The sequence below is a fragment of the Protomyctophum parallelum genome (assembly GCF_964188405.1).
Source record: "Protomyctophum parallelum genome assembly, chromosome: 23".
NCBI lineage: Eukaryota > Metazoa > Chordata > Actinopteri > Myctophiformes > Myctophidae > Protomyctophum > Protomyctophum parallelum.
Genome location: NC_139715.1, coordinates 17,419,381 through 17,431,310, shown reverse-complemented (window position 1 = coordinate 17,431,310; position 11,930 = coordinate 17,419,381). Strand labels below are relative to the sequence as shown.

The following is an 11,930-nucleotide window of genomic DNA, read 5'->3' as shown; positions in this document are numbered from 1 at the left end:
GCGAAACCCAGCCCCGTCGGAGCATCTGTTCTGTATACGTGTTGGATGTGAATGACCAGCGACACACAGCCAGGACTGCAGCCGCTCCGAGGACACCGTTTCTGGGCTTATGATCAGCGACACACAGCCAGGACTGCAGCCGCTCCGCCGCTATATATAAATGCACCATGTACACTGTCCGCCCCCTCCTCAACCACCTCCTTCGCCGTGCATTACACATGGGCTACATGCACGCTCAAAGCCTGGACACTGACAACGACAGCTTACAGCCCTGCGCGCACCCAGCGTGGCTGCGTGACACACTGAACAGCACGATCACAACGGAATGCTTATCTGACGGGGTCTCGGGGTGGCCAAATGGAGACGTTTGGAGAAGACAGATCCCGTGCCGTCGGAACAACACAATGACAAAATACATACAGACAGATGCAATGACAACGACACGTTCCTAAATCACACAAAACATCTAATTCTTATCCTGATTATATAAAGAACAAACTACAACTTGCTTTGAAGCCCAAAAAGCCAACCTCCGCGTTCACCGTTTAATAGCTTATATCTCCACGGGCAGCAGACGGTGAGCGGTTAGGGACCGTCTACAAAGTGCAACACCGACCTTGAAAATATTCAATAACTTCCATTTATAGGCAGAATATCACCACCATATTTACATCACACATCAATGGTGTACTTATGATTGTACTACAGCATTTAATTAGCCTATACTTTAGTGCCCAACCCAACTTCCCAAGACCATCTGTAAACAATTCCCCCCCCTATCAGTAATGTGATCTATTACATCACACACTGAACATGATTTGCTGTTTGCATATATTCAGAACGGGTAAGGACTAGTAACTGTATAACGTTACATAATGCTTAAAACACCATTAATTTAGTTTTAGTCACATTTTAGTCACCGGAATGTTTTAGTGTTAGTCTGGTTTTAGTCAACTAAATATCATAAGATTTTAGTCGACTAAATGTACAGTTTTAGTCGACTAAAACGTATTTTGGCGGGCCTTGATGCCGTCGTGATGGCTGATTTTACACTTGCTGAAAATAGCCGATCTACAAGCTCGGCGTTGTAGATCGGCTATTTTCAGCATGCAACCAAGTGTAAAGAGACTTATATTGGATCTCCCTTCCTAACATTTTAGTCTAGTTTTTATTTGTTGACGAAATTGTCAATATATTAGTTTTAGTCATCATAGCTTAGTTTTCATGTAGTTTTTAGTTTTTGTCAGTGAAAAAAGGTAGTCGACGAACATTTTCCGTCACAGTTTTAATTCAACCCTGCTGTACAAGGCTGCGGTCATCCCTGCTGCATGTGCACCTTTTTCTTCCACACTTTGCCCTTCCACTTAACTTTCTATTAATGTGCTTTGATACAGCACTTTGTGAACATCCAACTTCTTTTGCAATTACCGTCTGAGGCTTCCCCTCCTTGTGGAGGGTGTCAATGATGGTTTTCTGCACAACTGTCAGGTCAGCAGTCTTCCCCATGATTGTGAATTCTACTGAAGCAGACTGAGAGACAATTTAAAGGCTCAGGAACTCTTCTCAGGTGTTTTGGATTAATTAGCTGATTGGAATGTGACACTTTGAGCCTACAATATGGAACCTTTTCACAATATTCTAATTTTCTGAGATTTTGAATTTGGGGTTTTGTAAGTTTTAAGCCATAATCTTCAAAATTATAACAAATAAAGGCTTGGGATATCTTACTTTGCATGTACTGAGTCTACATAATGTATTAGTTTGACATTTTAAGTTGAATTACTGAAATAAATGAACTTTTGCACGATATATATATTTTTTTGAGTATGACCTGTATATTTTCGGGGGTCCTTGACATGAAAATGTTTGAGAACGATATATATAGAAACATATATAGAAACATCATTTTTTCCAGATCACCGTTTAGGATTTAGAAGACATTTTGTAGAATCGTCCTCGGGTCTAAATGGGTTAAGTGCCATGCTCTCCCCTCCCCCCCCCCCCCCCCCTCCTGTCTCTGCAACGACAGCAGCATATGTACGGTATCACTGCAAGGCTTATGCGATTGAATCCCAGTGGAGACGTCTCTCCCTGACACTCCCTCCCTTCCCTCTCATCTTCCCCTGCCGCTCACCAGTCTCAATAAATTAGAAGAAGTAAAAATACGGCCTAAATGAGAGAGGGCCGCTCCCTTGTGGACCGTGGCAATGATGACTAGTACCAGGGGGGGGGGGGGGGGATTCCACGCATTCCTGTCCATTATTTAAACGCTAAAAGCTATCTTAACCCATTTTGAACGATTCTACTAAATCCTGACAGTTTTCTGAAAAACCCCATGTTTCTGTGTCAGTCGTTCACAAACATTTTCATGTCAAGGACCCCTGAGATTATATGTATTTGGCCACCGACCCCCATCTGAAAATATGTTGTTCCAGTGACCCTCCCAGAAGTAAAGATCTGAATAAAGATTTGAGATAAAAAAAAGATCTGAGCTAAAAACGAAAGAATATACATTCGAAGATTTGCACTATATTTTAGACGATTTTGTTCTAAAATAGCAGACCTATACAAGCTCGTAGTGCGGCACTCGATGCCGCGCTGCGAGCTTGTAGATCTGCTATTTTTCAATAGCTAAAGTATAACATAATGCTTAAAACACCAAAAGGGGGTTCCCCGTCCAAAACGGGTTAACACTGGGCCGTCAAAAGGCACCTTTGTGTGACAAGCCCGTATCTGGTCTGACGGATACAGGAAGGTACATGCACATGCATGATTCACGCATGGCAAGAAACATGCATGTTTAATGAATGATACCTCTCCTTTTTTTTCTTTCTCTTCATCGCGCCGCCTTCTGTTTTCTTTTCTCACTCTTCTTCTCTCTGTCACTCTCTCTGTCACTCTCTCTCTCTCTCTCTCTCTCTCTCTCTCTCTCTAATCTACTGTGCATGGGAACGGCTGCGCAGCTGGCAAAGCTGTGTCTGTGTGCGTGCGTGCATGTTTTTGCCCGTTTGAGTGCGTTTCATGCGTTTGATGTAATATGTATGGATAGACATAGTCAATTTAACCCATTCTGGGCGGGAACCCATCTTGGTGTTTCAAGCGTTATGTTACACTTTAGCTATTGAACTTGTAGGTCTGCTATTTTTGAAAAATCGTGAAAATGTGGCGCAAATCTTTGAATATATATTCTTTCAGAGCGAACACTTTTAGCTCAAATCTTTGCTTCTGGGGGGGGGGGGGGTCCCTGGAACAACATATTTGCAGATGTGGGGTCGGCGGCCAATTACATATATTTTTGGGGGTCCTTGACATGAAAATGTCAAGGACCCCTGACATACTGTAGAAACATGGGGTTTTCAGAAACTGTTAGGACTTAGAAAGAAGCCATTTAAAAAAAAATCGGGATCAGATCTAAATGGGTTAATATACATGGGACTCTTGGCAGAGATAGATGCCTCCATACGGTACAGTGAAATGCAATATGCAGTATTGTGCTGTATATACTGTACGCTGGCTGGTTGAATTGTAGCCATGCATTTAGACGTCGCAGAGACACCTGTTGATGCTCTGCTGCTGCATCACTACGGCTTTGTTTGCATCGCTGGATTATTAATGTAACGTTAGAAAGTGCAAACGGTAACGTGTGATGTTCCTGTACTTTGAGTATAATGTGAAATACTTCTGTATGTAACAGTATATGTAATTGAAACTGTGGCTAAAAAAACAACCAGTCTTGACCCCCAGGGGTGAACTAGGGACAGGGAGGAACTCTATGGTCAGCACACTCTATAGTAGGGAGGATTATCACAGAAAAAGCAAAGTGATATTTGAATTAATTGAAATCACTGAAGATACAGGTTTTAAACTCATGAATGTTGGCATTCCTATTCTGGGCATGTCATACTCGTATATCAGGCAATACATTCATCAGAAATTGGCAAATATTTGGCAAACATAAATCTGTAAGTTTACAACGCATTAAGAGCTTGTAGATTGGCTTGGCTAAAAAGAAGAGGATTATTATGTACAGACCCCTGAGGGACCCTGGTCAAAGATGTATAGGCCTATATGGATAGTGTGGGCCTGTGGAGTGAAACATCTAGAAGTCTGCGAGAGATTGTGAAATTATATTGGGTTTTTTTTTATCACTTTGGCTGGTTGAGTTGGTGTTGGTGTGTCTTTCCTCTGTGAATGTCTTAAAACTCTGAAGTGCTGTTGTTGGTTGTTAGTGAGGTTCCATAAAATTGTTAACGCCGCTAAAGTATGTCAGCCTGGAAACCAGACGAATATGCCGCAGCAGGGAAAGAAATCCCTGGGGAGATTGGTCTGGCACTCCTCATGTTTGAATTGCATCTCGCTCACCCCAGTGTTGTGGGTGACCAATCAGAGCCCACTATTTAATGTGAGACTTGTGTTGCTGTGACGTTGGAATCTGCCACCTGGTAATAAATCTTCCCCACCAAAGTTCCAAGCTAATTTATCTAGGCAGTGATATTAGTGTTGCCATGCCAGGCTAATTCAGACTTCACTACATGTAGTAAGAAGATACAGACATGGTTTCTTTGTGAAAAATATGTGGAAAATACTTTATATCATTTTCATGCTTTTGGATGGATTTCAAACAGTATTGTGTTTGCAAAGCCCTTTTGAATGGGTTCTGTGCTTGTCGCTGCTTAGGGCTCCCCCGCGCTCATTTCTCAAAGATTACAAACCACAAGCGAATCACTTTATGCCTTGATTACCTATTGGATACAGCTTGCAGTATCACTATCTACAACACCCACACACCGTAGAATCCCACTGAGAAGTTGCATAATTCTGTATAAGAGCTGGCAAAAACCCCATCTACACTACAAGGGGAAAAAAAACTAATGTTCCAGTGGCCCAATTAGTACCTAAAGATTATAAATGTAATATTTGAAATACAGTTATTTTAACCCATTTAGACCTGAGGACGATTATATAAATGCCATCTAAATCCTTACAGTTTTCTGAAATATCCTACGTATGTTTCTATGTCAGTGGTTCCCAAAATATTTCATGTCAAGAACCCCCGGAAATTATCTGTATATCTGTAAAACGTTCGTTCTGAAAGAATATATTCAAACATTTGGGCCACATTTTCACGATTTTTCAAAAATAGCAGACCTACCAGCTCGCAGCGTGGCAGCGGCGGCACCGAGTGCTTGTAGATCTGCTATTTTTCAATAACCAAAGTAACATGATGCTTGAACCGGGGTTCCCGCCCAGAATGGGTTAAATAACAGTTTTGAATGCCTTTGATGTACAATATTGGAGAAGAATTCAGGTCACCGGCTAGCCCTGTACGTAATTTACACAGCAAGTACAAACCGCTGGGATGGCTTTTTTGTACTGGGTAAGTTGATGTTTTAGGGATCGGCCTGTGATATCCTGTTGCTCCTCAACAGTCTTGTTATTTCGTGCTGTCTCTCTATGTACTGAAGTGGATATTTCTGGGCCTCCGCCATTTAATACACATTTACCACACATGGGGCTCAGTGCTACTATCAGTGAGACATCAGCACGGGGTCCAAATCTGCTTCAATAACTCCATCGTTCCCTCCCTTTCCTCCACCTTGTCATCCAATATGTCTCCTCAAAACGTTGGCGCCCGACTACTCCCACAGTACATACTTTCACACATACAGTACACTGTTCAAACTTTGAGTATATCCATTTCATACTTCCACTGCACTACATGTTAGACATTAGTTACATTTTGAATTGTCCCTCGTGCACTCTAGCAAAAAATGCAATTCATAATTGTAGTTTATTTTTTCTATTATTTTGTATTTTTCGGTTTATGCACGTTAAGAAAAATCCATTAAATTCCATAGTGGGCTTTGTTAAATACACAATAATAAATTAATTAAAACACAATGACTAATCTCAACATAAATGCCTTTAATGGTTCTTACTTAATATTACACAGACATTCAGTTTCAGCCTTAAGCTGCACTCGCATTGAATAAAACTTCAATCGTTTTCACGTTGCCTTGATGAGTTAATGTGACAATGTAGCCATCTGATACCACTCTGCTCTCCGTATCACATGGCTGACATATCAGATTAACGTTTGCAGTGGAAATGAAGTGTCAGCCAAATTGAACAAAAGGGGTTTAATGGCATTCCCAGGGAATTTGCTGTAGTTTCCTGCAGCTCTGGCTGTAGGTGCCGAGTTATAAAGCAGCAAATTATTGCTGACTCGGATGAAAAGATCTATCTATAAAAAAAGTCAGCATTTTTATGAAGTATCAAGATGTTGACAGCATTTTGGAGTGTCCCCAGGATGTTGCGTGTCTATGGAGTTATTACTCTAATAGACCCCCAGGTGTGGTTATAATATTCAAATAAGTCTTTTCAGTGTGTTTCTGGGTTCTTCCTGAAAGCTGAAAGCCTTTGAGTCAAAAGGCATGGAATGACACCATTTTAGTGACATCATAACCCTAACCCCTCCCACATTATCATACAACAACTTTTGCACGATTCCAGATCACGGCCTAAACGGTCTAACCCAATGGTTTTCAACCAGTGGTCCGGGGACCACCAGTGGTCCTTGAGGCGGTTCCAGGTGGTCCCCAGCTAAAATGATGCAGAATTGGTAACCATCTTTAACTCTTGAGTGCGTAACATGAAACCAATTTTTAACCCTTTGCATTGTTTTTTGGTTTCCTCAGGCTCCTTCATCAACCAGTCAGCCGACCCGTTCTCCAACGGTTCCTGCGATGGCGTCGGCAACGACTCGACGGCCTGTCAGCCGAGCGGCGGGCTGTCCGGAAGCCCTTACAAGGTGGTGGAGATGTTCTTCATCGCCCTGGTCACGGGGTCGCTGAGCTTCGTCACGGTCACGGGGAACATCCTCGTCCTGATGTCCATCAAAGTGAACCGCCACCTACAGACTGTCAACAACTATTTCCTCTTTTCGCTGGCGTGCGCCGACTTGATCATCGGCGTCTTCAGCATGAATCTGTACACGGTTTACATCATAGTCGGCTACTGGCCGCTCGGGCCCGTCGTCTGCGACTTGTGGCTGGCCCTGGACTACGTCGTCTCCAATGCGTCGGTGATGAATTTATTGGCTATCAGCTTCGACCGGTATTTCTGCGTGACGAAGCCCCTGACTTATCCGGCGAGGAGGACGACCAAGATGGCGGGCTGCATGATCGCTCTGGCTTGGATTCTGTCGTTCGTCCTCTGGGCCCCGGCCATCTTGTTTTGGCAGTTCATCGTCGGAGAGAGAACTGTACCGGAAGGAGAGTGCTATATACAGGTAAAAGTCTCTGCCCTGTATATAAAGAACACATTTGACATTATACAGACTTTTCCCTCTTTTGTTTAGTTTATTTAGTTTGCTTCTTCTTTCTAACTCTTTCTTCTTTCTCTGCGCCACACAGTTCCTGTCCAATCCAGCGGTAACATTCGGCACGGCTATCGCAGCGTTCTACCTGCCGGTCATTATCATGACTGTCCTCTACATCCACATTTCCTTGGCCTCCAGGAGTCGCGTGTCCAAACAAAAGCCGGAGAAGAAGGAGAAAAAAGGAATAAAGTAAGAGCGTCATGAGGATCAGATTGTTTTCAGCGGGATGGGGGATGGGGGGGGTGCGTGTATGCGTTGGGAGGGCTGTGTGTCTCTCACTGAGCTAATCTCGCTGGACAGAGCAACGTTCTTGTGCACGCTGTAGGACAAAGAAGTACTTCCACAAATGTTATAATGGCAGACAATGACCATCTGTTTGGGCTCAAACCTTGTTGGACATCAAAGATATGTCTTTTTTTATCCAAAATGAGTTAATAGCACAGACAGACTCTTCACATACCAGAGCATGTCTGAAATAAATGTCGACATGGAATAAAAAATAAATGCTTAAACATGTAGCTAGGTGTAATGCTAGAGTCCACAGAAGAACCCGTTTTCTCAACTCGCCGAGACATTACTCTACAAGCCATATCTCCAAAACTGGTGGGTCAAACTGAACAACCAACATAACATGTCAATTTGAAGCTACGATTCCCTGCTTTCACGTGACATGGGGGGTTAAAAAAGGAAAATTAAAACAAATTCAATGACTTAGCCTCGGTCAAAAACGGTCACATTATTTTCTTATTATTATTTTGACTGTATATATTCATATAAATTTTCTTCCAAAGAACCCCCAGCCTGTTGAAGAGCCACCTGCTGAGGCAGAACAACAACAACGAGAGCCAGTCCCCCCAGGCCAGTCCCCGCGCCACGCCCAAGCCCAGCCTGGAAACCACGGGCAGCAGCGTGCTGAAGGAGGAGGCGGTGAAGAACGGCAGGGTGGACCAACCGCTGACCCCCACCACGCCCACCGAGCCTCCTCCGGCCCAGCCTAGTCCCGGACCCCCACAGGTCAGACCAGACACACACACACACAGCCTATTAGCCCATTCTGACCTGAGATCAGATTCTAAAAATGTCTGTTTGAAAATGACAGTTTTCTGAAAAAGCTATGTTTCTATGTCAGTCGTTCTTCGATTTTTCAAAAATAGCAGACCTACAAGCTCGTAGCGCGCCACCGAGTGGCGCGCTACGAGCTTGTAGGTCTGCTATTTTTCAAAAGCTAAAGCTAAGCTTTGTTTCATGAAAATCCACCATAGAAACGTTATGAGCTACTTTCTGCCAAGAAATGCCCTGCATTTGATTATTTTATTTTACTTTATATTAAGTGTCAGAGTTTGGAAGTGCTTGTTTTCAATAACACAACATTTCGCTGCCTCCTGCATTATGTGACATTTAGAAACGGGTGGCACGCAGGACGGTTGAGTGATTTCCACTCCATGCTGCTCAATGTTTTGCCACTCAGTCTAGATGAGGGGGTCGTGTCCTGATGGGAAAATCATGCATGTGCATACTCTCTATAGCCTAGTCCTGGACCCACACAGGTCAGACCAGACACACAGACAAGCCTATAGTCCAGGACATTGTTGTTTTCGTCGACAAAAACTACAGTAAGACGAAAAATGTTCGTCGACTATCTTTTTTCCCTGTCTAAAACTAAATGGAAACTAAATTAAAACTAAGCCATGATGACTAAAACTAAGACTAAATATATTGACAATTTCGTCAACAAATAAAAACTAGACTAAAATGTTAGGAAGGGACTAGTGGAAGAGATCCAGTATAAGTCATTTTACACTTGGTTGCTTGCTGAAAATAGCAGACAAGCTCACAACGCGTTGTGCTGCGACGCGTTGTGAGCTTGTAGATCAGCTATTTTCAGCAAGTGTAAAATCAGTCATTACAACGGCATCAAGGCCAGCCAAAATACATTTTAGTCAACTAAATCAACTGTAGATTTAGTCGACTAAAATCGTGTTATATTTAGTCGACTAAAACTAGACTAACACTAAAACATTCCAGGTGACTAAAATGTGACTGAAATTTCTATATAAAAAGTAAATGGCATTGTTTTTGACAAGCTGCTAAGAGTATGTTATTATTATTATTACCTCTGACTTCAGTAAAAATAAAGAACTTAGTAGTCCATATTTTTGTTGAAACCTCTGCATTCGGCATCAACCTTTCTAAGGAACGTAACAGGTTGTCAAATATTGCGTGTATGTGAATAAACAGGCTTCAATAAATAAAAGCAATGCAGTTTTAGTCCACGCATAAGGTAAAATTAGAAAGTATGTTTTATTTTCTAATTTTCAAGTAACCTTTGACAGGCCCGTCAGAGTCAGCCAAAGGGCCATATTTGGCCCCGGGCCGTGTAGTCTGATCTAGATCATCTAATAAGAGTGTGCCGATTACACATGATGGAACTCAATTGACCTATAGCTAAGCCCCTCCCCAAACTGCTATGGTCCAATCACAGCTAAGTATAACATGGGTTAGACAAACCTCTCCACCATTAGTTTTCCTATATGATAAAACATTGTTTTAAGAGAGAAATGCCACGCACATTTTTGGAAGATATTTGGAAGAGATTTTGAAGGTCTGGTTCCAAAAATGAGCCAATATGTAATGTGTAAAATCCATGATATATAATTTGAATGAATGAGCCCGGCTGGAAGTGTCCAAGTGGGAGTGTCTAAGTGGGAGAGGGCGAGTCTTAGCTATAGGTGTATTCATAGCTCTCTCTCTTCCCCTAATCCCTCCCTCCATCACTACACCTGTCTGCCTGATTAGGAGGAAAAAGAGAGCTCCAATGATTCGTCCACGGCTTTCATTGCACCAAAGGAACCGAAAGAGAATGCCAACAGCGATGCTACGACAGAGGTACAGTAAGCAACTGCATGTCCAAAAAAAGCAAGTATCCTACTATAAATGCGCCACGTCTCTGTGTATCTGCGTGTGTGTACGTTGCTACAGCCAACTTGCTACATAATGCACATAACTCGAGAACCGTTTGCCCCACCGACCACGTGAAATTTGTAGTCCCCGTGTGTCTCTATGTAAAGCGCCTTGGATAAAGGCGCTATATAAATGCACCATATACCAGGCGATCGCCGTACTTGCTCGCTCTGCATGCGGAAGTAACGAGACAAAAGCGCCCTCTGTTGCCTCCATTTCAGGCTGCCATGAATCCCGCCCCCGCTGACACAACGACCACGACCACCGCCACCACCACCACGACGGACCCTGCCCTCCCCAAGGCGAGCATGGCCTCCAAGTGGTCCAAGATAAAGATCGTGACGAAGCAGGCCGGGGACGAGTGCATCACGGCCATCGAGATCTGCCCGCCCGTGGAGGGCGGCGAGAAGCACTCGATCCCCATCAACCGGCCAAAGACGGTGGCCAGGAAGTTTGCGAGCATCGCCAGGAGTCAAGTGAAGAGGAAACGACAGATGGCCGCGCGGGAGAAGAAGGTGTGAGAATGTAACCCAGGGATGAGGGCATAATAATATCAGTGGTTGAAAGTAACTACTGTAACTACTGTATGTACTTTCACTTAACCCATTTTTGGGGCGGGAACCCCCTTTTGGTGTTTTAAGCATGATGTTATACTTTAGCTATTGAAAAATAGCAGATCTCGAGCTTGTAGGTCTGCTATTTTTTTTTTAATCGTGAAAATTTAGTGAAAATGTTATAAAAAAAAATGCTAATTAAACATGAGCACACACACACACCCCAACACGAGCTTGTAGGTCTGCTATTTTTGAAAAATCGTGAAAATGTGGCGCAAATCTTTGAATATATATATTCTTTCAGAGCGAATGTTTTTAACTCAAATCTTTGCTTCTGGGGTGTCCCTGGAACTACATATTTTCAGATGGGGGTCGGCGGCCAATTACATATAATCTTTGGGGTCCTTGACATGAAATATTGAGCACCCCTGATACAGAAACATGAGGTTTTTCAGAAGAAAATACATTTTAAAAAGATGTTTTTATTTATTTCGACGCCAGGCCTAAATGGGTTAATACTGTGTGTATTGTGTACTGTAGATAAATCAACTTTGTCCACCTGTTGTCCACGCAGGTGACCAAGACCATCTTCGCCATCCTGCTGGCGTTCATCATCACGTGGACGCCCTACAACGTCATGGTGCTCATCTCCACCTTCTGCCACTCGTGCGTGCCCGACACGGTGTGGGCCATCGGCTACTGGCTGTGCTACGTCAACTCCACCATCAACCCGGCGTGCTACGCCCTCTGCAACGCCACCTTCAAGAAGACCTTCAAGAACCTGCTGCTGTGCCAGTACAAGAACATCGGCACGAGATGAGATGGGCGTAGAGAGAGAGGGACGCACGCGCATGGACGGACGGACGGACGGACGGACGGACGGAGGGGGGGGCAGAGGGGTGAATGGAGAGGGCGGGGAATAAATGGAAGGGGGGGAAGGGGGCGGCGGAGTAATTAAGTAATTCATGGATGGAGGAGGGAGGGGTGAAGATTGATTGAATACGGAAGACGGAAAGGACTTCAGGAATCGATTA

The 11,930-nt window shown here is 43.6% G+C and overlaps 1 protein-coding gene across 1 annotated transcript; it reads left to right on the top strand.

Annotated features, from left to right (window-relative positions):
• Window positions 1-6,793: 6,793 nt before the first annotated feature.
• chrm4a (cholinergic receptor, muscarinic 4a) lies at window positions 6,794-11,716 on the top strand (the record flags this gene model as incomplete). Its single annotated transcript, XM_083758951.1, has 6 exons — window positions 6,794-7,291; window positions 7,416-7,570; window positions 8,173-8,395; window positions 10,178-10,267; window positions 10,564-10,857; window positions 11,471-11,716. Exons 1-6 carry the CDS (start codon window positions 6,821-6,823, stop codon window positions 11,714-11,716), a joined length of 1,479 nt encoding a protein of 492 aa, XP_083615077.1. The 5' UTR covers window positions 6,794-6,820.
• Window positions 11,717-11,930: the final 214 nt, after the last annotated feature.